General features: G+C 33.4%; 3 protein-coding genes across 8 annotated transcripts; 2 read left to right on the top strand and 1 right to left on the bottom strand.

Moving 5' to 3' along the window:
* Positions 1-809: 809 nt before the first annotated feature.
* On the bottom strand, positions 810-8108 carry LOC129805551 (mediator of RNA polymerase II transcription subunit 31). 6 transcript variants are annotated; one of them, XR_008752095.1, is made up of 5 exons: positions 7828-8108; positions 7273-7649; positions 2438-2527; positions 1978-2362; positions 810-1145 (listed from the first exon to the last, which is right to left on the bottom strand). XR_008752095.1 is itself a non-coding variant. In XM_055853561.1 (5 exons), the coding sequence occupies exons 3-5, from the start codon at positions 7298-7300 to the stop codon at positions 2034-2036; spliced, it is 447 nt and encodes a 148-aa protein (XP_055709536.1). In that variant the 5' UTR covers positions 7301-7649; positions 7828-7871; positions 7944-8108; the 3' UTR covers positions 810-2033. The 6 variants fall into 6 exon arrangements, 5 of the variants coding, with proteins under 5 accessions (XP_055709536.1, XP_055709544.1, XP_055709523.1 ...); XM_055853561.1 differs by having other exon boundaries at positions 810-2362; positions 7828-7871; positions 7944-8108; XM_055853569.1 differs by having other exon boundaries at positions 810-2362; positions 7273-7356; positions 7944-8108.
* Positions 8109-8159: 51 nt separating this feature from the next.
* Positions 8160-15481, top strand: LOC129805467 (tetraspanin-33-like). Its single transcript, XM_055853395.1, has 3 exons — positions 8160-8353; positions 8678-9619; positions 14308-15481. The coding sequence occupies exon 2, from the start codon at positions 8691-8693 to the stop codon at positions 9519-9521; it is 831 nt and encodes a 276-aa protein (XP_055709370.1). The 5' UTR covers positions 8160-8353; positions 8678-8690; the 3' UTR covers positions 9522-9619; positions 14308-15481.
* Positions 15482-19084: 3603 nt separating this feature from the next.
* Positions 19085-26716, top strand: LOC129805269 (zinc finger and BTB domain-containing protein 17). The gene is made up of 7 exons (XM_055853073.1): positions 19085-19410; positions 19682-20294; positions 20359-20627; positions 20692-20784; positions 20853-20945; positions 26251-26400; positions 26474-26716. Exons 1-7 carry the CDS (start codon positions 19288-19290, stop codon positions 26516-26518), a joined length of 1386 nt encoding a protein of 461 aa, XP_055709048.1. The 5' UTR covers positions 19085-19287; the 3' UTR covers positions 26519-26716.
* Positions 26717-27140: the final 424 nt, after the last annotated feature.

Here is a 27140-nt window from a genome sequence, read left to right on the forward strand (position 1 = left end):
AGCCCCTGCGAGTATGCAAATTTTCTCGATGCATAATGCAATTTTGCGCGTTTTTTTCGGTCCCGAAATTGTGTATAATTCCGGGACTGAGTTTTAATGAAAATATGAAATACAAATAAACAATTATAGTAAGTAACGTTTTTTTTGTCACTGATCAATAAAATATTTCATTTTATTAAAAAAATCAAAATTGATTAAAAATCACTCTATAAACATAACGGAGATGCAAAGATGCTCCAAATTTTTAATTTTATCTTTACTAAGAATATTTTATTGTACTAAACATTTATTTATAACCTATAACTTACCAAATTTGCTTAAATGCTTACCGAAATGTTGGAACCCTTGAACTTTGATTTTAGGGTAAAATTGGGTAATTTGGAACCATTTCCAATTTGGAATTATGAATTTTACTTACTGTTTTAGATGTGCAAAAGAAAAATACGGAGAAAAGCTGCTTTTTTTTACGGTTTACGAAACACAATTTTTGCATCGCGAAACTCGGAAAATCAGAAAACCATGTCAGTAAAAATGAGAATGACCTAACCCCTTGGGAAATTTCAAATATTCCAAACTGGAAGAAAGAAAGAAGAAAGAGATAAGGAAGAAAGGTGACAAGAAAAGGGATGCAAATTTCGACTTTATGAAATTTTCCTGATCTAAAAGGTTTAATATAGGTGTGCTGGAGCCATAAATTCATGCGAAATTTTTATAAACTCAAATTACCTAAAATCACAGTTTTAGCATTTATGAAAGATCCGTTGTAAGACAAAATGAAGAATTTCTCCATTCAAAAGTCTCATTAAAAATTTCCAGTGTAATATACCTTTATTATGGTTTTCATCTTAAAATTAGTATTATAATAATCTAAAAAAAAAATAAGTACAGAAATGTCCTTAAACAAGTTTTGGAAGTATTTGTTTATTTATTATTTCTGATGAAATTATTTAATTTCAAATAAATTGCAATAAATAGCAACATAGCAATTAAAATTACTATATCTAATTTATGTATAAAAACTATGAATAACTTTCATCTCGATCACTTATGTATTTTTTTTTGTTATAAAAATGTGGTAATATTTACAGTGGTCTTCTGCTGAAGACATTCATTTGCCAATACGATAAACCCCCTTTGGTACGACTCTATAATATTCAAATTGATTTCATTTACAAAGTGTTACACCGAGAAAATCGTATTTATAAAAAAAAAAAACTAAAAATTCTTATTACAATGCAGTTTGAATTTCAATGTTCAACCAAATTTTTTTTCACCGCTCTCTCGCTCAATTAATACATTTTTTGTGAAACGTGCGATCTGTTTAATGGTCAGAATGTTCCATTCTTCCAAGTTTTTTTTATTTTACCTTTATTTTGCTTATAAAAAGAGACAGCTTTAGAAGCTTTCACGTATTAATTTAATTGAGAAATTATAATAGCAAATCCTCAATGAGATTTTGAGGCAATAGTCAATTGAGCGATTTAATAGAATTGGTTTTAGTTCTCAATAATTGGCATGTATAATTTACAAAGCAACAACATACTTTCTGCTTATTTTATTCATTCTCTGATAACGGACTATTACTTGGTTATTTCAATTGGTTTTCAATGTGCACTTCTTGACGATTGTTTCATGACATGGAAATTAATTGACAATCCCTCCACAAATTTCTTCTCTGTTTTTTTTTTGCTATCGAGGTGGAAAAACTGTCACAAAAAGAAGTTCATTCTCTCTCATTTGGAAGAAAGGAGTATATATTCAATTATTTCTCACTCTATCGCACCATATAAATACGTGAAAATTGTGTCATGTATTAATAACTATTCACACCATTTTCCGCTATGTAAATACGATGTACGCAAAATTTTTTTTTTAAACATTGTATCGCGTGGACAATATGAATGGGGAATCCGTTAGCGTGACCAAATAATACAGATCTCTTAATTTATTGTAATTTAAAAGATATTTGCACGATACCTTCGTCGTTGGAAGTGTCTCGTTGCCGGTGAAAATGTTCATTGATGCTGATGGGATCATGTAACTTTCTGTCCCATACCATTTGGAGCTCCATTCTGACTGGCAGCCTGATCACTCTGATTCACCGACCCATTCCCAATATTGAGGAGTTTGGTTCTTCGACGTGTGTAGTGCTGCCACAACAAAATGGCTTGGTCATCAATAAACTTACAGCACTGCAAATTAACTATTTCCCGCCGGAAATGCTCATACTGGAGCAAATCCAGAAAATAGAGACACATTGGATACTTTAGATATCTCGCATATTCTGGCTCCTTCCAATAGAGAAGGTATTTGAGGTAATTGATGAATGATTGATCCTTGAAGTAGCCTCTCTGAGCTAGAACTGAAAGTAATACAATTCCACTTTGATTTCCTGCAAATACATTTTTTTTTGAAGAAATAATCCTGTGCAACTTACAGTGCAAATAATTGGGATTTGCTAGGCACTGTACAAACTCCAATTCCACTTGAAATCTCAGTCTCTGTTGGTCCTCCGTTTCAGCAGGTACTGTATGCCCAAATAATATTTAAATTTAATAATCAAAAAAAATTCCTTGTTAATTTGTGCACGTTTATACACTTTAAGTAATCCAGATTAATTAAAAAAAACTAACAGTAAGATGAGCGAGTCCCGGGTCGAATCAATTTTTTTCTGAACTCCTATAAAATGCTCAAAATTCAATCATAACTATTTTTTATTAATACGGCACAATTCTTAAAGAATCTGAACTATGCCTTTACAGTAGTGAAATTTCTAGGTATTCATTACTAGTTTTTCTAAAAATCAGAAGACACCTTTGAATTTAGGGCAACTTTGAAATTGGGATTTTTCTCTTATTTTTAAATAGAATTGAGCCATATCATAATACAAATTTGGCTTCTAAATCTGTTTGTGCAGCTAAATTATACCACGATAAGGCTAAATTTTATTTAAAAATAAGACAAACTTCCCCTAGCTTTATTGTTGAAAAATTTTCAATGACTTATCCCGGAACACATGAAATGTAGAACAAAAAAAAAAAAAAACAAAAAGTTTATTCTTAAAATCTTAATAAAATTGACTGATAAATTGTAGGGATAATGTGGCATTCTTTTTTTTTTTTGATTTTTGAAGAATTCATAATTTTTTAATTTATGCGGAAGTATTCTTCAAAGAATTCATTTTCAAAGAAACATTGTGATATAGGGGGTATCGGGATTATGCTCACACATTTATGCATGTTTGCCTATCATTGGGAGCTAATAAAACTTAAAACTTTTTAGAGAGATATCTCTTGTGTGTATATAAATTTTTTGGGTGCATATGCGATTTTTTTCATGCGATTTTATTCGGTACCGAAAATGTGCACATCCCGGTTCGCCTTGTATTAATATTCTCATAAAAAAAACTTTAATAATAGAGTAGTTTAAGGTTTCAAATTTAGTTTTATAGTCACAATATCACTAAAACTTATTTAATTAAGAAATATCTGATGCAAATTCAAGTGTATTTTCAAAATTCTATATTAAAAATGATAGAATTAGTGATTTTTTTATCTCGAAGAAATATTATGAACAAAACATTTTCTGACGCGTGATAACCCAATAATAATTTTCCTTATGTGAATTACGATAGAAGTATAAGATCAATGAAGAGATTTTCCATACTTTTCAACCAGAAAGCTGAAATCAATGCTAAGACGGCGATGGTCGCATGGGGGTTGGGATCAAAGAAATGACAATAAAATTCAATTTAAGTAATTTTACACACAATCAGAAAAAGGAATTTTCTGTGTCCTGGTGGTTGATATCGATATACAGACGCACCAAATGTTGGCCAAAACAAAGAACTAAATTAAGTGAAACTTTGATCCGTAAGTTGATATTTTTTTGTATTTTCTTGGTTAATTGTTCAAAATTAAAAGAAAAGAAATTTAAGTAGTTCTACTTATATTCGTTTGTGTTTATATTTATAACATTTTGTTCCGTTTAAAAAGTAACAATACGTGTGTAAATAGAGAGAAGTTAATCTTTTCATTTGACAATTCAATTCGGCTAATATGTTACATTATTTTTAAATATTCTCTAAATAATTTGTATTGCTATTTCTCGAGTCATTAAGACCATCCAGAAAGTTTCCCGCACTGTAATTTCAGATTTAGAGAAAATTTTCTAAAATAATTATACTAATGGTGTATTGTTTGTTCGGGTGTGTGAGATGTGTGAACAATTTTAGATAAATTGTCACCTTCTCAGAACAGAATATATGCGAAAAGAAATTCGCGAAGTGTTTGAACTCATTTCAATTGAGATCGTATCGCATTCTTCACATTTCAGTGGCATATTGAGGACTTGGGTATTTTGAGAGCATTCGAAAATTTAATTCTAATTTTCTTATAATAATTATCACTTAAAGTCAAAATTTGTACTATCACAACATATTTTAACAATAGCACTACAATGCAACAGTAGTGTGAAGTGATAAACGTCTCCACCCTTGTTTAAATTTACTATAGTGATATGCAATGCAAAAACAAACTTGAAGGACTTAAATTTATTACACTTTAAAATGCATTTCAAAATTTAAGAAAACGTAAAAATAATTTCAATGACATTCTCAAAAATTTGATTAGGTGAATGAGGCGTTGTACAAATAAAAGAAGAATATTAAGCGACAATTTTTTGTCGAAAATATAAAAAACATTTTTCGTTTTTTGCATTTTTTCGAAATTGTTGAAAATTAAAATTTTATATTGAAGTATTCAAAACATTTTCAGTGCAAATCTTAAGAGAGAAGTTACAAAATCTTACTGATGTACTGGAACAGGTTTCCCTTAAGTTTTCCGAAGGGATCTTGAGAATGTTCTTAGTTTCATTCTTTTATTTTTACGTTTTGTTTTATCATCTAAATACCAAACAGCGATCTGCTAGTGCACTGTTAATTTCTCTTTCATGGCATACCAATTTCACCTTAGTCGACCATTTGATTTTGTAAAGCCATTGAGACAGTGAATTTTAATAATCTAATTTGTTTTGTTTTGATGCGACTCCTTACTGCCTAAGGAGTCGTATTTTAGTAGAATTTGGAAAATTTGAAATGCTGAGCTTTTTGACGGCACGCTGTTTGTAAATCTGTATGCGACAACATCTGCAGGCCAAACGATTAGGGATAAAGACTTGGGATTTTAGGAGACCCCCCCATAAGTCGACCCTGGAACCATTACATACCCTTCATTTTCACCTAGTCCATAGCGAGTGGCCTTCAAAGTTGAAGCCAATGTCTTACTTTTTCGTACAGATGCATATAGAAATTTTTCTGCACTCGTGACCGTTACAAGATATATGTCAAAATTGAGGTGCTCCTTGTGTACAAGACTCTGGTCCTTGTAAAGAGCGATAAAAATACTATATATCTGTCTAAATGCGTTCTTGTTCTGAGAAGTGTACGCTGAGTTTAGGATCAATTTGTGAGTTGGCTTCAAACAGCCGCATATAAGTCACTTCGCCGGGGGGGGGGGGGGGGGGGGGGGTCGAGGTAGATTTTCACCCAAACACTCCTGTTCCCTACCACAATCATTTTTTGGGATTGTTCGAAAACGCGTCTTGCGATTTTATTTTTCATTTTTGGATATGTTGACACTTCCTCTTGACACGAAAATCCCGTTGAATCATACCTAATACACTGAATCCCGGCATTATGCACCTGACGAGATTATGCACATACAATTATGCAAGTTTACCTACCATTGGGAGTCAATTTATGAAATCATTTTTGAAATACGCCTGAATGTATACTACAGTGGACTCTCGCTTATCCGTGGAACGGGACCGAAATGTCACACGGATTTTGAGAGTGATACACATCAAATTGTTTGAAATCTAACGATTTTTTTGTTTACATTGCAAATTTATGGAGTGAATTCTGATCTGACTGAATCGACATTCTCTCTAAACATGCGTACTGTCCAAAAAAGTTACAATGAGAAAGAATTAACAGTAGATAGAGCACATTTGCTTTAACAAAAAAACCCAAAACGGGGAAAATATGTCAACAAAATTTTTAAAATTCAACTGTCTCACGGATTTTTTTATGTCACCCGGAAAAAGAGTCCACGGATAAGCGAGAGTCTACTGTATGCCGCGACGCGGGAAATTTGAAAACACAGTGTTTCTTTTTCAGAATAAAACTTTAAATTCTATTAGGTAATTTTTTTTAAACATTCTACCCATTTATTGAAGAACTCTGTCCAAAAAGTACTGTTTGTTAATGCATTTCTATTAATCAGTTGAATCTTTTTGTTTTCACTACTTTTATTCAGCGCGAAATTCGTTCTACGAAAGATTCATTCAAAAGAAAGCCCCTGCGGATATGCAAATTTTCTCGATGTGCATAATCCCGGGATTGAGTGCAACGGGTTTTCAAGTTCAAAGATTAAAAAGACCATACAGGAGTGTCTTTTTCAACCGAATTGTATCATGTTTAATCTCGTTAGAACGATCTTGGAACTTCCTACAATTCTGAACCGATTCCAATCGGTTATGAGTCGCTAATGAACCGGTTCACAACCGATTATGAACTGGTATGCAAATTTTCTATCAAAAAATCAATTGCATTAGTCCTAAACTATTTTAGGACAATAGCAAACGTTTTGAATGAATTACGAATCGGTTCAAATTGGTTGTGAACATGAAAACGGTTAATTATGAGAAAGTATGAGGTATAGCATTCAAGTCACGATGAGTTTGAGCATTTCGCAAAGTATGGGATGCTTTGCACTGCCTTTTTTTTATAAAGATTTCATGCTATGCAAAAATAAGTTCAGAAAAAATCTCATCTCTTGGATGGAATGTAATGTAAATTTTTAGATATTTTAAGTTTTAAAGTACTTCACTAGACTGATTCTTTATTAAGGATTAAAATTTCCGAGTCATTTCTTGTTTTTTTTGGCGATAATTTTTATGTTTTCAAAAATATTATATTTTTTTTTCATGAAGTTTACAGTTCTTCCAAATGTATTTCTTGTATTTTTAAAACATGTGATATCAAATAATGGGAAGGACTAAATTTAAATTGTAATTTAAGAAATACTCTAAATCCGAGATTATTTTAAGCGTATAAACGGGCCCAATGTCTTCTGCACAATAATCTCATGTTAATCGAAAAAGTGCACAATGTGTGATTATGTTTAAAAGAAGAAAATGGCAATAAATTGGAATAGAAAATGAGGAGAAAATAGTGCAAAAATAAAGAATGTAATAAAAGGTGTTACTTACTCTTACCTTTCCCGACCATTTTAGCCATTTGTATGGCAGGGAAAGGTTTTGCAGAGAATGCAGTTTTTATTTACACAAAAACAACTTTTTGGATTTTTGAGTGTAAACAAAAGTAATAAATTAATTTGCAGGCTGGTGAACTTGTGAGGTGTATGTGTGTGATAAACAATAATGCTCTGATAAAGTGATAAAAGGCTTTGTGATTTGCTTTTGCAGGATGCTCTCTGAGATCTTTCCTTTTTTTTTGGCTTTTTAATGCAGAGAAGGGTAAAACATCAAAGGTTTATTTGCCGGTGAGAATCAGTTAGACAAATACACCACATATATGTACAGATAGCTCCAATTGAACTCATATTTTGCGATAATAGAAGCAAGAACTGCACAAAATAAAATCCATCAAGTACAGGGTGAGACAGATTTTTTATCACAATTTTCAAGCATTTGCAAAATTGATATTTTATTTCTCCGTCGGAGAAAAAATTCTTTACTCTACAGATGATGTATTTTTAGTGAATAAGAGATTTTTTCTCCTTGGGAAATAGATGAAAAAACAACCTTTTGGCCGATGCTCAAAAATGTCAATAAATATTTGAAGCACCCTGTAGTTAATTTTGAAGGAAGGAATGGATCAAGTTTTGTTTTATGCCCAAATACCAATAATTCCTACTCACAGCCGAACGTATTCATCTGTAGCTGTGCTTAAGGGAACTATTGATGTGATTTATGCCAATTTTATAAACACTTTTTGCCTTTTTCACAACAATTCTATCGTTTTTCTCTAGTACGCAAAACACACGTAGAACAGCAACTTTTTGACAGCTTGCGATGTTTTCTATGTTTTTCTTATCTGAATTTACAGCACGGGTGGTAAAATTGTCAAAATTTATCCTTGGATAATCATTGATGTGTCATAGTGACGAAAAAGACGGATTGTGTGAATGTTTTTCACGCAATTTCCTGTGATTTATGGAGTTTTCAGTGCGAATAATTTGTGGAATCTCATTTAAAGTGACTGTAGAAGAGTTTGTGCATAAAAAGTGACTCAAAATTCGGGTGTTAATGCGGAAAAACGACACTCAAGGTGGGTCAGTGTTCTTAGGACAATTCAAGTCGACAAGAATTTTATGTTTCATTGAAACATTTCTTGGAATCCTAAAATTTTTAAATTAAAAAAAATATTCTGTGGAAATTTGTATTCAATTTTGTTTATTAGTTGTATCGTTTATGTTTTCGTTCATAATACTAAGAAAAATCCAATGAGGAAGTAATAAATTTCCTGGTTATGTTAGTTTTGCTAAACATGAACGCAAAGTTTCATGAAATTTTGCTACCATAGGAGGTCAATAACTTCCTGTGAGTGTTTTGTCCTCCCGGAGACACCAAAACACAATTCATTTGTTTCCAGGAAAAGCACCAAAATGCACCGTAGAATCTCAAATAATTTCACTTACGTGAGTTCATGCGTGAAGTACATGATCTTCCTGCTGAATTTTGTCTTCTGGCTGTTTGGGGGTCTCCTGATTGGTGTGGGATTCTATGCCTTTGTGGACAAATGGCAGGCCACAGGATGGCTCAAAGTAGACAATTTCTACGATGTCATCCTCAATATCTCCCTGGTGATGATAATAGCTGGTGGTGTGGTGTTTGTTGTCAGCTTTGCCGGATGCCTGGGTGCATTGAGGGAGAACACCTGCCTGCTCAAATTCTACTCCATGTGTCTCCTCATGTTCTTCCTCCTAGAGATGGCTGTTGCCATCATGGGCTTTGTCTTTCCGCACAACATGAATAGCTTCCTGGAGGATTCATTCACGGACAAAATCATAACTACCTACCGTGATGATCCGGATTTGCAGAATCTCATTGACTTTGCCCAACAGGAATTCAAATGCTGTGGCCTCAGCAATGCTGGCTACTTGGATTGGGGTAAGAATGAGTATTTTAATTGTTCATCACCCAGCGTCGAACGCTGCGGTGTGCCCTACAGCTGTTGCATCAACGATACGGACATCTCATCCGGACTCGTGAACATTATGTGTGGCTATGGAGCCCAAAATGCTTCAGTGGCTGCAGCCAGCAAGAAAATCTGGACCAGTGGATGCATTGAGATTGTGCGAGTGTGGGCTGAGAGGAATCTTTATACGATTGCAGGAGTAGCTCTAGGGGCAGCTCTGAGCCAGCTCTTTGTAATCTATCTGGCCAAGACCCTAGAGGGTCAAATTGACCTCCAGAAGAGCCGATGGTCGTCGTGAGTGGTTATCGGGTGGGGTGGTGGACGCCGTTTGTAAAATTCCACACAGATTCTACCAATAATTTCTGTCTAACCTTCCCGGACAAGGCCACAAACTAGGTAACAAAATTTAATCAAGTTGGCGGTGCAGAAACGAAAATAAGCGCTCAAATCTTTCGAGATCGCAGCAAGCCAATTTCACGATTTTTTGATCCAAAAACCATTCTAGATTTACACATTATTATAGATTCTGTGATCATCCACAAGAATTGGATTTGTATCAATTCTAAGTAATTCAAAGTAAGTCCCATAAAGAAGCGAAGAGGTCAAATAGGGAAGGGTGAATCGGTTAAAGGTAAAAGAAATCTTATGTTCCTTGCAACAGTCAAACAAATATTCGTATATGATCAGAAAATTTCAAGATCACAGTTTTTCAAATATTTCCTACACTGAGAGAAATCCGAAAAAGTTAAAATAACATTCCGGAAATGTTAATTTTACCCTGCAGTATTGATCCAAAATTGGTGTAAATATTACCCTTTTTAGATGTATTAGGGTTTAAATGTACCCTTTTACATGTTAATTTTACCCTTAATAAGGTGTAAAATTAACATTAAAAAATGTTGATATATTTTTGCACCTAAAAAGTGTTAAATTTATGAGGAAAAAATGTTAATCGCACCCTCTTTTTTTCTCAGTGTATAAAATATCTTAAGCTCATCCCTTTGATTGGCTGGAAGTTGAAAGCTCAAAAACATTCAAAGCTCTATCCAATTGGGAAATGTTTTGGGACTTAGTACGCTCTGAATTAAATGTTTTGTCAAACTAATTAGAAAAGTTTGTCAAAAGGATGTTCTTCCATATAAACAAAATGTGAGAAAACGTTTAAACAAATTGGCGAATAATATCCTTTTAACAAAAATTTTAACAAGATCCAAAAACAAATTTTTATTTCAGAGTGGGATTAAATATTTAGTTTATGTGGTTTATATTTGTTTCTGTCTTCTTTTTAAATCAAATAAAATTTGTTGAGTCATGTGAAATATTGAATTTTATCGATGCCGAAGGTTAAAGTTTAATTTAATTTGGCAGGATTTGAACACTTCTATGGGCCATGTTTCTACACTGAGAAAAAGCGGAGGTGCGATTAACATTTTTTTCTCATAACTTTAACACTTTTTAGGTGTAAAAATATATCAACATTTTTTAATGTTAATTTTACACCTTTTTAAGGGTAAAATTAACATGAAAAAGGGTAACTTTAACCCCCAACACACCTAAAAAGGGTAATATTTACACCGATTTTGGGTGAATACTGCAGGGTAAAATTAACATTTCCGGAATGTTATTTTAGCTTTTTCGGATTTCTCTCAGTGTCTGTACGTTAATTCTAGATATTTCGATAAGTATTATTCGCATTTACAGTACTTCATGTACAATTTTTTTATAAATAATTTTTAATAGTTGTTTTTATTCGATAATTTTATAATTTACAGAGGTATTCTATTTATTGATAATAACACAATTATCAATAATTAGCTGATATTCTTTCTCAGCTTCTGAAGTTCGAGATGAAACTCGACTTCAGTTGGTTGGACTTGAACATTAGATATTTGAATGTATTAAAAAAAAAGTCTTTAAAAAGACCCATAACTTATTTATAGCCTAATTTGTTCAAAAATTGGGAAATCAAAAAATCGGATGAAATGCTACAACTTTGTAGAACATCGCAACTTTGTACGACTACCACTAGGGGCGCTTAAATTGACAAATATATTTTTGACACTTCTATGTCGAATATTTCGATATGCCGCTCTTCGAATTTGATGAAATTTTAGCATGTTGTACCTATACCAGAAAACTCAAAAATTCCATAATCCACGATATTTATTGTTTTCAATTAATTATTATCATTATACATCTCGAGTATGCTAAAACTCCCAAAGTTTTTTAGATATGAAATTTTTTAGACTTATGGCCTTTACACACTAGAGAAATTTATGTCCATATTGAAGCAAATTCCGCACGCTTGTGCAGGAAAAACTCTTCAATATGGACATAAATTTCTCTAGTATGTAGAGATCATTACTGCGATATAAAATTACAAGTAATAAACCCAGATAAAGCGTATGGTATCTGACAAAGGGTAACTCATATTGAGAAACCCTCGTCAATTGTCCGAGAAACGCTTCGAGAAATCCAAGAAACCCACTTTTTGCATCGCGAAACGAGAAAAACCCAAGATTTGCATCGCGAAACCCGAGAAACCAGAAACCCTTGTCAGAAAAATGGGAATGAGTGACCCCTTGGTATCTGAGGTCCTTTATATACAACCTCATAGTACTTGATCCCCGAATTTATTATTGGTCGAATTCTACAGAGATAGCCATATTTTATTCAACCTCTGATATTCGGATGAGTCGGGGTGTAAATGACATATGTCATGTGAATATGCTTTGAATTTGTCACGATGTTTGTCCGCCTCTGTCCTATTTAACTATTAGCAGGACTAGAGCTCAAACGGTTTAAGATAGCGACTTAGGGTCTTCGGCGACCCCCCTCTATTATCCGATTTAAATACCATTAAGATCACTTAAATTTCCTTATTCTTTCAAATACAAGTTATTGAGATACTCGTAAACGCAACGTACGATTGTATGTTGAGAGGGTTCCCTCCTAAGTGTATATTTTGTGCATGTATACGAAAAAAAAAGTTCGTGGTTCTAAAAATTGCAATTAAATATGCTGTAGAGTACGTATTTCTTAGTCAATTTCTGCAAATTTTAGTTCATTGGAAAGGTCTTGGATTATTTTAAAAGTTTGAATTTGAACCGGTAGTAACCAATAAAAAAAAATATTGGAAGCGCTTATCAAAATTATGCAATTTTGGGAAAAATTAAGTGATCCGATCAAAGTTAAGAAAATACAAAATAACAAATTTTCCTAAATGCTCCAAATGTCAAGCACATGGCTTTTCTTTTGTGATTAACACTTCGTAGAACCCTAACTAAAAGTGTCACGGAAGGACCAAGTGGCAGCCGCTGCCACTTATCGGATTTTACATAATATTTTGATATTTTTAATTATATTTTAACATTCGGAGCCTCAGTCAGTTCTTTTCTGGTGTCTGAATCAGAAATTTCACCTCCTTGGGTACTGTATCTAAAGATTTTTAACCATTCGGTGTTTTCATTTTTATCAGAATCATGGAGTAAGGCAAAGTGATCTGCCTTTGAATGCGGCAGCCTTTGAATGTTTCAATTTTTCTCTTATTTTTCAAAGCAAAAATTCTACTTTATGAACAATAATTAATACTATTAACTATTTTCTATTAACTTCGCTTAACAAATTGGATCTTCAGCTTTGGGAAGTAAGAGAAAAATTGAATAATTCCCAAAATTATTCATATTTCCCAAATCAATATTTCCCATAATTCTTCTCAATAATTTGCAAAAACACTTTCAATTCGTTCTTTTAAGACTTTTATACACTAACAATCAAGAAAATTACATCTGCGGAACGTCAAACTCTCATATAAAATGCATATGGCAGCAACTGCCACTTGGTCTTTCCGAGTGCAGTTTTTTGTTTTTGCAATATATTTACATTAATAATTAATTTTTATTAAAAATTTTATAACGAAAAAAGAGCCAGATAAATTCTGCACGCATTCAATCAGGCCTCCAGGCGAAATGATATATTCTTCACTATAAAAAATAACATTGAAAACTAAATTGGCAGCGGCTGCCACTAGGGTCCTTCCAAGTGTTAAGGTAGATTCAAGAACTTTACTAATTTAGATGAATAATATCAATTTACTTAAGGTCCTTATGTGCTGGATAGACTTACGACTTAAGCTGTGAGACGGCTTAACGTAATTATTATCAAAATAATGATTAATGATGACCGGGGAGACCGGCAGTGGTAAGTCGGCGGCAAACGCAACCTAGGCACATTTTTGGGAAATAAATAAATAATTTTCATCTTGGCTTGGTTAGTGGGCAACTGATGGGAATTTTAGTCATATCATTGTTTTGATTCTAACTACACTGAGAGAAATCCGAAAAAGTTGAGTTTATTTTACCCTGCGGTATTGATCCGAAATCGGTGTAAATATTATGCTTTTTAGGTGTATTATGGGTTAAAGTTACCCTTTTTCATGTTAATTTTACCGTTAATAAGGTGTAAAATTAACATTAAAAAATGTTGATATATTTAAAGTGTTAAAATTACGATGAAAAAAGTTAATCGCACCCCTATTTTTTCTCAGTGTATGTTAATGTCTTTATAAATCGTAAAGGTGGATTAGGGCACAGAATCCAAGTCACAAGTTTAAGTCACTTTCACCGCTAGGGGCATAAATTCGAAAAGATAGATTTTCAAATATTCGATGTCGAATATTTCGAAATTCTTTTTGTATCTCTGATAAAAAGCTAGTATTTTGCAGATGGAGATTGAACCCGTCCTAAAGATAAAAACGAAAACCACCCTCGATTTTCTCTGACCTGATTACAATGAAATCGAATTTGAACGCATTCCAATTTGTGTGTACTAAGAAGTTGTCTGTAAAGAATTTCATTTGCCATAAGCTTATCTTCGCTTATCTTATGTTTTTGATTTTTTTTTATTATTTGTTTCTTTTTTAGGAAATAAAACAATAAAGTAACGTAGATTCAGATTCATAACTTCCCTTTATTGTTTTATTGGGAAATTAAAATTCTTATAGTCGCTTATTTTCGCATCTGCACCAAAAAAGTTGTGAAGAGGAGTAATTTGTATATTTAACGAAATCGGTAATCCTTCCCCAGAATCTTCCTCCGGGATAGGTTGTGACATGATGAAAATTGCTCCGAAAGAAGCGCACTTTTGTTGGCCATATAAGTGAATAATGAGGTATTTTTTTTCTTTCCCCTTGAAGTGTGTAATATTGTTTTGTTGATCACAGAAGTGTTACGTGAATAATTTGCTGCCCAATTTAATTGGTGTTTCGTTGAAAGAAAAGAAAAATGAGGAATACAAAAATTCAGAAAAATGAAGAAATTGTTTAATTTTTTTAGGAGTGGTGCGTAATAGAAGTAAAAGAAAAAAAAGGTCCCCATCCCCCCGCTAAGTAAACTCAAGTTATAAGTGTATTTTTTCTTATAATATTATATGTAGATTTTTAGTCAACTACTACACAATGTATTAGTAATTTAAGAGAAAAAAAAATAATTTTATTAAATAAGATGAATGGCGCACAAAAAAGCGTCTAAAGTCGATGAGGTAAGAATCTAATGTGAATTTGTGGCTCAAAATTTCGCGAGGTGTTAAAAAAGTGAATTGATAATGCAATTATTGACTAGAAAAAAAAATGAATTCCATCCAAAAAAAAAGAAACAACCGTTAAATATCAAAAAGAAAAATGAAAACAAAACACAAAACTTGATACCAAATGAAACCAAATATTATTCATGTTTTTCTCTATCGACAATAAAATGTGTGAGTAATAGAATTTCCTTGTAAGATTTTATTTAAGCAATTTACTCTGATATTATAACTTCTCAATATTTCCAGCTTTGGTACTGTGCTTTTTTAAAAAAAAATCTTTGACACGCAATTTGTGCCAAAGGCGATAATTCGCCACACTTTCACTTCAGTCTCTCATTCCTTTTTTTTTATTTTTTTCTCTTTTTTCGTCTCTGGCCGAAACTATGCATAACTTATAACTTTGCAATATAATGAATTTTGCCATTGCAGTGAGATTAATGTTGAAGGCAGAAATTACATTAAAATGGATGAATTTGTTAGATAAAAAAATATGAAAGAAATATTTTGTGATTAAAAAAAAATGAATTTGAGAATGTTTTTTTTAGAACATGTAGGAGATAAGAGTCCTGAGAATATTGACGAAATCTCACTGAGAGAGAGAGCTGAAATTATTAATAATGGATATTTGATAACTTTACAATTGATATAAGTGAAATAAAATGAATTAGAAATAAATGTTAAGCCATCCGGAATAATACAAAAAGTACTCGTGTTTTGTTTTACATCAAACTCCTGAATTCTCTCTCAAAATTCTTCAATCAACTTAGCGTACTATAATCATTCACGATAGGGGAGATCGAGGCAGTTGAGGTATTCATGTATTTTGAAAATATAAAATTTTTGGGTTAATATGGAAAATAAGCAGCACAGGAGGTCCCGGGATTATGCATATGGTGAAATTATTCAAATGCACTTATGAATCTTTGCCTACAATTAGGAGCTCATTTGCGAAATTGTTTTTGGAATACATGGAAATGTAGGGGAGACCGGGGTAGAAATAGACACCAAATGAAATCTTTCATTGCGTAAAATATCTGTATATTTTCAAATAGCCAATGCTCGATAGAAACAAGCTTTACATATTCCATAAACATTTAATTATATATTTAATTATATTTATTATTATTTAATTAAAAATAATATTAATTATATTTAAATCTGCCTGACTACCTAGACCACCATTTTTTATTGTAATATACTAATATGATAATCTTTAGAACAGGTAAGTTTTGAGACTAAGCTATTTTAAGCAAGCCCCTATCAAGTTGATTTAATTATATAGAGCTGTTTGAAGCCAACTCATAAATTTATCTTGGACTCAACTCGTGGTGTTCTGAGGGAAAATGTATTTAACTCTTTCCGGACCACAACATATCCAGCGAACGATTTTCAGTAAAACTCACTTTATTGTAACTTTTAGTGGTCAAATATGATACTTTCGTAGAGAAAGAATTTTCTCCGCCTCTGGGAAATTGGAAAACTCATGGGAACTCTCGTCCCCAAAAGAACGAAAAGGAGACAAACTTCAATTTTTCAAAAGCCAATAATATCAATTTTGTGAATTATTTTTGCGTGTCAAATGACTCCTTTACAATGTTGATCACTAAAACAAGAAGAATTATTGACCAGTATCTTGTGGGATGTCCAGGAAGTGCTAAAAAGGACACCCAGCTCCTGCTTGTCAACAGATTCCTCAAAATATTTCACACAAAAACACTTTAACACACATTTCTCTCAACACGATGTTATTGCAGACACATTAAGCTTTCTCAAGAGCCAAAAAAACACTTCCTGGACAATCAAAATTCACCAAAATCTGGAAGAATAGGAAAAACTTCCCTGAAAGCAATCTCCCTCGCTGCCAAATGTCAAAATTATCGGCCATATTGGCAAAAATTTCGCTCCCGCTTGGAATTTTTTTAAAAGGTTGGTGTCAAAAAGCAAATGGCGGGCATTAGCGGGATAACCTTGCATCTGACCTCAAGATTTTTGCGGACGAGAGTTCCCATCATGTTTAAACAAGTTTTTCTAAAATTTAAGAAAAAATTGTTTTTCGAATTTATGCAATCTGTAATTGTTAGTTATCATACTTATTGGCCCCAAGGGGTTTTTCCTTATTCTGGTTTGGAATATGAAAAAGTCACAATATCTCCAAGGAAGCAGAAAATCGAAAATTCACGATTTTTGACCAAGAATATCTTAGCTCAGGAGTTAATTGGGATCCTGCAAAAAATATCCTAGATTTGGGCATCCTTATAGTTTGTAATCGTTCACAAGTATCGGATTTTATCGATTCTAAATAGTCCAAAAAAAATCTTTTTTCCATGGGTACCCAGAGTCCCAAAGGAGACGAAAGGGTTAAACCATTTAAACAGAAATCTAGTATATTTGTCCCTCCACACAGTAGGGGGAGGCTTTGATCGTTAACACATACGCTACCTTCAAACATTTCATATATCTCCCATATTCCTTTATAAATCTCACATATGGCTATATATTGTAATAGCTAGCCTTAAATCCCATCTTTCCTGAAAAATTGAGAGTCTGTCTAATCCTTTTTTCCTAGTTTCAGGAAGCAAAAAATAAAAACAGGTTTAAAACTGTAATTTTGCTGTGCAATACTTCAGACGATTGTGCACAATTAATATCACTTTTCTGAAAAACTCCTATCACAGAGGGTAGAAGGGTTATTAGGGTTCAGATTTATGTAAAAATCTTCTAGGCTGAAGAGGCACTTTTTGTGAGTGGAAGAAAATTCACAAACTTTACTTACATTCATCGATCGCACATAGAAGACATGGCTTCTCGGATATTTTCCAGGAAACTTCATTTTAGATGCGATCCCTCATATTCACATCTATTGTAATCTACCGATTTGACCCACCACTAAAAAGTAAAACTTAAAAATCTTAAAGTTGATAAATAAGAAGTAATTTGACTCAAATAGGCCGCAGTTGAGTAATTTTTAAGCAATTTTGCATTTCTTTGATGTAAAAATATTTTTCAAGCTTGCACAAACTGAATGTACAATGAAAGAATCACATCTACAATAAGCTCCCACAGTGAGCACAGTGGAGGAATGGTGGAATCTTGTGTGGTCTCCTCGCTTGCAGAGTTTTAGTCAATTTTTAGCTTTAAAAATTTATTGATTCGTGTAAATTTGGTAATATTATATTTGGACTTTTCAAGAAAGTATTCATCAGATTTAACCGTTTCCGGAGTGAAATTCTCATAGAATTAAGCAAAAAAAAAACTGGTTTTTAGTGTCAATAAAACATCTCTCAGAAAAGTTCCAAAAAAGTGATAATAAAACGTTTAATTCCTTAAAAAAACGATTTAATCAAGTAGATTAGAGTTCCCTTTAAACAATGATGTGCAACTTTTAGTGTCCGGTGCAAAATTTACGGTGAAAATGGGGTGTTCAATGATGGCGTGAATCGTGTGCGAAGATGGAAACTTGATTGATCTATTGCACGAATAGCCATTAAATTTTCATTTTCCTCTGGAGGAAAATCTAAGGATTTCCTGGGATTTTGTTTGGTGGGATTATGAAACTTATAAGTAAGACTTTTTTTTGGCATAAGTTGGAGAATCCATACGGTTTGCATGGTAGTCAGAAAAAGTCACTGAACTTGAACATTATTTTTGTGTGCGAAATATCAAAGCCTCCCCCTATACTAATAAGAAAATTATCAAAATGAAAATATTGTTGTGTGATCCCTTCGAGAGTATTCAAAATTAGTTTCAGAATTTTCCTCGCTATTTCATATTGGACAAAGCAAAATTTCACTTGCCGGCTAATCTGCCTCGGTCTCCCCTAATCGGGGAAACTTTCAGAGTCACTGAAGAATGAGCCTTTTGATCACATTGAAATGATTCTTTACAAAAGAATTTGTTTTAATTGAAGCCCTTTTATGATAAGCAGTTTTTTTCAGTGATTTTTTTGGGAAAGATGCCCCAGAGGAATCACCACGGGATTATCTGTATGCCCCGTGGTCCGTGGTGTACCTTTAATTTTAATTTTTTTTTGATTATAAGGCACTTAGTATTTTTCGAAACATATTCAGCATACATTTAAGTAAAAAATCTGAAAAAAATTTAAGGACACAAAGGCATTGGTTGTTTTAATTTAGTAATCTGTGCAAAAATAATATTTTGTCAGTTTTGTTTGTAAAAAAAACAAAAAAAACGCTTAATTTAAAATTGTAGTGTGAGTCGAGTGAATTTTCAGCGGCCAATTTTCAAATACCGAGAGCACTCCTGAGGTGTTTCTTTAGTTGGCCGCTGGTGGCGATGTTTGGCGCTAGTATCGTGGCTTCTCTGACATTTTTGCTATTTTTTGGAGGATAAATAAAAATTTTACGCGGTGCTTTGTGTACAAATATTCTGGTGGATTGTGGTGAAAAAGGGCGAATTGTGTGTGAAATAGTCACTGTGGCGTGCTGACAATTAGTTGAGCATTGTGGATATTGTGCAAAAAAATGGAGATAAAGAATCTCGATTTGGACAAAATCTGTCGTGTTTGTCTCACCGTAAAAAAGGATATGCGGCCCCTTTTTGGCGAAATGGTGGCTGATATGCTGATGGACTTTGCCCGGGTGCAGGTAAATTGCATCTTTTGCTGGGATGGGTTGCTGTGGGTGGCCGGGAAAGTGGCCCATGGAGGCTGCGAAATGAGGAAATGAATGAGGGAATTGATATGGCGTTTTTTGGTGGGGGGAGAGCTCTCTTTTTGGTTCCGATCTACGAACTGGGCCGTGTGTCCTGGCTAAATTAAGAATCCGCGCGAAATTGAGCCCCATTTCCGGGTGAATTAGGCTTTGTTTCTCTTTTCTCATGAATTCTTTTGGGGCATTTTGTTGGTTGCTGGGGCAGATTGACAACACAGATGGATGGCCAGATAAGATTTGCGTGCAGTGTGTGCATCAGGTGAGTCGATGTCATGCATTCAAGAATCGAGTGGAGAAATCTGACCAGCAGCTGAGGCAGTACATTAAGGGGATCACGGTGATTGTGGAGGAGACACTGCCCAAGGAGATGACCATCACACAGATTGAACTTCAGCGGGCTGATATACAGCAGCGTGGTGAGGTGCAATCTCACAGTCTGCAATCGCCTCAGCGACAGGAATTTCAGATTGTAAAGTCCTCAGATCTGCATTCTGTGACGGGCAGTGATGCTCAGCCACAGCAAATGATTATCACAAATGGTCAGATACACAATGCCCAGCTGCTCAATGCAGCTGGGCAGATCGTTACATCTCACGGACAACCTATGACTGTCCAAACTGGTGCCCAGATTGTCCAGGCGGGCCAAATTGTCCACCAAGGGCCAATCCTGCAGGCCGGCAATACTCTGCAGATGATCAATCAGAATGGACAGACGCAGGTGGTTCAGATACAGCGAACGAGTGATGATCGCTGTGAGATAATCGTGCAGCCCGAGATGACGGGTGGAGGAGAGACCCATTACTACGAAGATGGAATGAGTAGGATTTAAATCCCTTTCCTGGCTCAATATTGTACCTTCTGACAGGGCCAATTCTCTTTCAGTCACCATCAGTACACAAGCCATAGAAGCCGAGGATGAGTCCCAGATCATCGAGGAAGTTGAGGAGGAGGAGGAAGAGCAACAGGAGACCTATACTCTGACCGTATCGGACACGGAAGAGCAGGAAGATAAGGAATATTTGGCTGAATTTATCAGTCTACAGACATCATGCCCAAGTCCCGGACGATACATTTGCAATCTCTGTCGCAAGGAATTTAAGCACAGCAAATGGCTACATACTCACATGAAGCAACATTCAAATTGGATAAAGGTCCATCCCTGCAATTTATTTTACTTTCCCATGAAGATCTACTAAGTTTATGTATAATTTTTAGGCCAATTGCAAGAAACAGCCACAGTGTCAGGTTTGTGGGAGGAGTTTCAAGGGACCGGGAATGCTAAAGATGCACATGAAAACACATGAAGTGGTAAGTGATGGACATACATGGAGAAATCTAGGCATTTCTCAACAATTTGATTGGATTTTGCCTTGTAGAAGCCAGCAGACAAAATACCAACATGCTCCATCTGCAACAAAGAGTTCAAGTCAAAGACAATCCTGTATAGGCACAGGCAAACACATTTTGAGGTGAGTTTTTCTTGTTTTTTTTTTTTAATTTTACATTGGAAATTCATCAATTCCTTCTAACGTCTAGTCTAGGGTCTTGTTTTTTCTGAAAAAAAAATTATATTCAAATATTTAATTTTTTTTATAAAAGCCTAAGGAATTTAAAAAAAAAATCCAAATTATTTTCCTGGTCATTCTGGGACATTAGACTGGCTATGTGGATAAATTGTAAAAGATTGGCGGGAAAAGTTTTGATGAATGGCGCTAATTATAGGGGTAACTCATTTAAGAAACACAAAACCTTTTAGAAACATTTATTGAAACACGGAAATGTACCATGAAAGTATCCTCGGAAATAGGAATCGAAAGTTTCAAGAAACATTCCATTCTACTTTGCGACCTCAACCCCAATATGGATAAGCGGTTGAAATTGAAAATGATGATGATGTTTCTTGAAATGCTACAAAAGTTTCAGGAAACATAGAAATATTTCAGAAAACATGGACATGTTTCTGGTAACATGTGTGTATTTCAAGAAACACAGAAATGTTTCTGGAATTACAGCGGGACCTCGATAGAGTCAACAGCTATTTTTTTACTCTACGGACTCCAATAGAGTCAACTTGGACCTAAATTGACTCCGATAGAGTCAACTTTTTCTTTGATTATTGAACTAACAATATTATATGATTTTATTATGATTTTCTCGAAATTAAAACTAGTCCTTTTGTGTACCAATGTAATGTTTTTAACACAAGAAAAACATTTATGTAAGTACATGTTAATATTATGATAAAATTAGTATATTAACCGTGCAATCATTTTTCAACAAAATAAAACAAGAAATTCTTCTGATTTTATACGTTTTGACCGTTTTGACCTATTTAAAGTTCAATTGTCTTTTCTTTGCTATCTTAATATTTTTTGATTAAGCCTATGATCGCTATGTTTGAGCCATCATTAATTTGGAAGTGAATAATATTAAGACACAAACAGAAAAAATATGAATTCGAATTACAAAAAGAGTGTGTTTTTGAACATATAGTGAAGAATTTTTTTTCCAAATTTATTCAAACTTTTTAAAGTACTTGTTTTAAAAAATATTACATTATAAAAGATCTTAAAATTACCTATCTAAAGGAAACGTGTAAATTTCTCTAGAGTTACATTTTAATTCAAAAGATTAGTACATATCTCAAAAGAAAATTTGGATCAAAATTTCTTTGGACAACACCCCATAAGTCAACTTGAAGATTATTAATACAACCCCACCACCGCAACTGACCCTTTCATCTTCCGAAAAAAACCGTATGACGTGTTTTCCTGTAATCACAGTAGGGCCGAAATGAGAGTCATATTAATAATTCTCAGGTTAACTTATTAGAGGGTGATCTGAAGACTTAAAGCCGATATCTCTGACCATTTAGCATCCATATTACGGAACAAGAAAAAAAATGTAAAAAATTGGTTTTATTGCTCTTCTTGTGAAGTTTAGAGCCATAGTTAAAAGAACTATCAATCACTTCTTTTATACACTAAAAGTTTAAAAGAAATTCCATTTTAAATTTTAGTTAATAACGTTAGTTGAATCAGAAATTTCAGCAATTAAATATCTACCGGAGCTCTTCTAAAATAAATTGAAAAAAGAAATCTTTAAGACACAATTTCCGCATCTTAACATCGTAGGTAGACCTCAATATTACCACATGAAAAGTAATTTATACTTAAATTATTTATTAATCTTAATCTTCAACTTTCGCCCGAACATACGACTTTTTTGGTCCAGAGGATGTAGAATTTATGGTTTAATTAAATAATATTCGAATATCGTTTTGAATTTATCAATGATCTAGTACAAACATAAAGTAATACACCTTTCTGTCAAAATTTCACATTTTAATGATTTTTTTCGGACTCCAATAGAGTCAACAGGCCTGGAAATAATTAGTTGACTCTACCGAGGTCCCACTGTATGTCATTGTTTCTGGAAACACTGAAATGTTTCTAATTTTTTTTTAAAAACAAGGAAATGATTCTGAAAAAAAAAAACAAAACAGAGATTAATTCTGGAATTTCAAAAATATATAGTTTTCATCACGGCAGAAACAGACACAATCTTTCTCATATTTCCAGAAACAGGAATAATGCATGTCAGATTTTTCTATTCATCTGGTCATCTCTTGCGGGAAACACGTAAATTTAATTTTCTAATGAATTCAAGGAATGCGGTTTCTGGCATTTCAAACCGAAACTTTTCCCATTGTGTGAATAATCATATAAAAAAAAATGCAAAGCGTGAGTTAAATTCTACAAATGTTATGGGTATTAGGTGAGATTCTTAAAAATTTCACCTATTATGATCCTACCAAAATTTCATGTCCTCCGATCGGCCCCAAACTTTACCAAAATGTGTTTGGCTACTTCCTAATTACGAATATATGGCTGGATAAGTTATGTTCCCGGCCGGCCGCTCTTTAGAGTTTAATAGCTCCGGAACTAAGAAAGATATCGACTTACGGCTTCCGACAAAAGTTATATAGGGTGGAATCACCAGTTCTCGCCAGTGCCCCACTTCTCGCCACTTACATTGAAATCGCTATTTTTCGCAATTTATGAAATAAATGAGTCGCATTTTTTTTTGTATTGTTTCTGCTTCTACGCATAGAATCGAAAAATAATAATTATTCGTTTTGGATCCACGATTTTGATCACTTTTTAGAGCAATATTTTAAGCAAGTGCATCGAATCCAACATCTCTTACCAAATGTACTAAGTGCCGTCAAATTTTCATCAGGCCAAAAATACCTATTTGGGTAAATAATTTGTCTATTGAATATTTAATTGCACTTGTGGAATACATAAAATTTGTATTTAGTCAATTAATATTTCATTTTATATTATTTTTGTATAAAAATGAGGCATGACGAGAAGTGGTAATATTCTGGAATTGATTTTACCACCTGTCGCCATATCTTTTCAATAGGCGACGCTAACTTCACTTCGTACATTCTCAGTTGTCAAATCTGCATTGTTTACTTTCTGCAAAAGCCCCATAATTTGATTTCTTAAATAAAAGTGAAGAAAAATCATTTAAAGAGAGTAATAATAAAGTGATCACAAGGAAAGAGAAATGGTGAATGTATTCTTTTCATAGCATTGCCTAAAATAACCGAGTGTGGTTCTTTTCAAGTGGGTGGCGAGAAGTGGTTACAAATTTTGCAAAACTGGCGAAAAGTGGTAAAAAGTGGCGACGAAATGGTTATTTTTGCATTATTAATAAAAATCAGTTTTTTAAGTAGTCCAGCGTTATGTTCTAGGATTATTGTTTTCACGTATCTAGAGCCAATACATCTAAGTAACTTTGTGTCAAATTTGACTTATCTTGTAACAAGGATTCAAAAGTTATGATTAAATGAATTTAATTTTTTCCTAAACATGGCGATAGCCGGTTATTCCACCCTATCGAATGAAAATTGCAACTGTGCATTGTTCCCCCACCACCTCATTCTTCCTACCGTTATTAGAATACCACCATTTTTTGTTTTCTCAATAGCTCCGTCGCTATGTCATCGATCGGGCTCAAATTTCAGTATGTTATAGCTGACTCCCCTGACCCGAGCTATAAGTGAAAAAAATTCTTAAAATGGCCATAACACCGGTTCTAATTGTAAAAAGAAAATTTTTCATTTTTATAGGTTTAATAACTCAATAACTCCATTGTGCATTGGGCTCAAATTTTAGTAGGGGAAAGTGCTCTCCCTTTGAACGTTTATGCCTTCGAATAATGTGAATTTCGTTTGTTTTTCGTAGGAGATTTACACTAAATTATCACGGAATTATCAACAATTGATGATAAGCTAACTAATATTTAATAGAAATGTGTAAGTCTCTTAGGAAAACTAAAAGAAAATTCACATTATTCGAAATTTCCGGGATCGAAATTACAATACTTTTCAAAAAATCCGAATTTAACCAAATCAGTTGAAAAATGGGCCCTCCAAAGTGTAGGACTTTTGACCTTCAATCATTTAAAATGGCGAATTTTCCGGTCATAAGTATGTTTGGACTAAATGTTCGCTACACTGAGAAAAAACAGGGGTGCGATTAACTTTTTTTCCTCATAAAAATAACACTTATTAGGTGTAAAAATATATCAACAATTTTTAGTGTTAATTTTACTCCATTTTAAGGGTAAAATTAACATGAAAAAGGGTAACTTTAACTCCTAATACACCTAAAAAGCATAATATTTACACCGATTTCGGATCAATACTGCAAGATAAAATAAACATTTCCGGAATGTTATTTTAACTTTTTTGGATTTCTCTCAGTGTAGGACTACCTCTTAAGACATATCCGAATATAATTGAAAAAGCTTAGGCCAATTTTGAGAAAACCGAAAAACATGTTTTTTAGGGGATAGAGGGGGATAGGGGAAAAAGGGGAAAAACCTCTAGATATATTACTTTTTTATTGGGGGTCGTCGAAAACCGGAAGTCGATACCTCTTACCGTTTGACCTCTAGCTCGGGAACAAACTTAAGGTCAAGTGAAAAAAAATCCGGAAAAAAGTATTCAAAATCGGTATTTAACCGGTTTATTACCGATGAAGACAAACAACTGCCGTGTTCAGAATTTCAATACCTTTCCAAAAAATCTAAATTTAACAAAATATCGGTTGAAAAATGGGTCCTCCAAAAAGGTTGACCTTTGACCTTCAAAAATTCAAAATGGCGAATTTTCCGGTCATGTTTTGACGAAATATTTGCCTGGACCTCTAAAACATATCCGAATATCATTGAAAAAGCTTGGGCCAATTTTGAGAAAAACAAAAAAGAAATGGTTTAGGGGTTAGAGGGGTGTGGCGGGGAGGAAAAAAAAACTCCTAGAGATATTGCTTTTTTTTTACTGCGGATCATCGAAGACTGGAAGTCGATATTTCTTGCCATTTAAGCTCCAGAACAGTGACAAGTTGAAAAAAAGGCAACTGCTCGCCCTTTGAGTTCGAGCAGTGACATGTTCATTTTAAATAAGGTGTATGAATTTTCTTGAAATATCTTTGATTTAAAATGATTGAAATAATATTGGTTTTGTAGTAGAGCAATTTGAATCCCGCCGGTAAAGTTATTTTCAAAATTAAAATGAGCCGTGTTCCATTTGATTTGTCATAATAAATTTATTCAAATATCCAGTCATGCACATGAAGACTGCTTCTGTTCTAAAATGAAAACAATAATGTATCCCATTTGATCCAAAGAAGTGCACAATCATCTTATGGGAGAAAAATCAGAAAAAAAATCTAATAAAAAATTCTTCTTGGTCAACAGAAAACCTTCCAATGTGAGCTGTGTACAAAGAGTTTCGTCTCGAATTACCATCTGAAAACACACATGGCCAAACACAATAAATCCGCTGCGGATAATAAATTGAAATGCTTTCCGTGTGATAAAAGCTTCACAAGTGCAAGTGAATTAAAGGTAAGTGGATAAAAAAAAAATAACAGCATATATCAAATATTTGTCTCACGTCTTATTTCCTATAAAACTTTAGTCTCATGTCCAACAGCATCTCTCCAATAATATAAAACTTGAATAAGCAAAAAGGATAGTATATCTAAGGTTTTAAATAAACTTGTCATAAGTGCAGATGAGGAAAGAAAACAGAAAACAGAAATTGTAGAAACATTTTAGCTCTTGGATGTTGTGGAAAACGTTTCGAGAGGTATTAATTTTTAGGTGAAAAAGGACAAAAAAAATTAAAACAAGTTGTGTTGATATCAAAAGAAAAAACAAGTGAGAAACAATTGAGAGAGAAACAATTAGAATTAAGAATTGTTTAAGCATTGAATCAATGGTTAAGAAAAGAGTAAAAGTTACACGATTGAGCACCTGATTTGTCAAATTATTATCAAGATTTTTTTTTTACATTTTATTACTACATCTATTGTAATATAAGACACAAACAAGAAGAACAACAAAATAAAATTGTAAAACTAACAGCGCTTTACTTAGGAATCTTTAGTTTTCTCTTTCCTGTAACGCTTTATGTGTCGATTCTCAAATATTAAAAATAATAAGAAACACAAAAAAAAGATATTTTGGAACACAGGTAATGAGCAAACTAAAGGCCACGGGCCAGAGGAAGCGGCTCAAGCAATATATTCAATTCAATTTGAAGTTTATTTCATGCCTAAAGGATACAATGTTTCCTAAGTACA

The sequence above is a fragment of the Phlebotomus papatasi genome, chromosome 1 (assembly GCF_024763615.1).
Source record: "Phlebotomus papatasi isolate M1 chromosome 1, Ppap_2.1, whole genome shotgun sequence".
NCBI lineage: Eukaryota > Metazoa > Arthropoda > Insecta > Diptera > Psychodidae > Phlebotomus > Phlebotomus papatasi.

Bases quoted from the DNA above. Each gene is read 5' to 3' on its own strand.
- LOC129805551 (XM_055853569.1), bottom strand. From the start codon at position 7,300: ATGGCTAAAATGGTCGGGAAAGGTAAGA. The intron at 2,528-7,272 runs GTAAGTAACACC...TTGGGCATACAG, and splicing joins AATGGTCGGGAAAGGTAAGA to TACCTGCTGAAACGGAGGAC. The intron at 2,363-2,437 runs GTAAGTTGCACA...TATTACTTTCAG, and splicing joins AAATCCCAATTATTTGCACT to TTCTAGCTCAGAGAGGCTAC.
- LOC129805467 (XM_055853395.1), top strand. From the start codon at position 8,691: ATGCACCGTAGAATCTCAAATAATTTCACTTACGTGAGTTCATGCGTG.
- LOC129805269 (XM_055853073.1), top strand. From the start codon at position 19,288: ATGGAGATAAAGAATCTCGATTTGGACAAAATCTGTCGTGTTTGTCTC. The intron at 20,295-20,358 runs GTAGGATTTAAA...ATTCTCTTTCAG, and splicing joins TTACTACGAAGATGGAATGA to TCACCATCAGTACACAAGCC. The intron at 20,628-20,691 runs GTCCATCCCTGC...TATAATTTTTAG, and splicing joins AACATTCAAATTGGATAAAG to GCCAATTGCAAGAAACAGCC.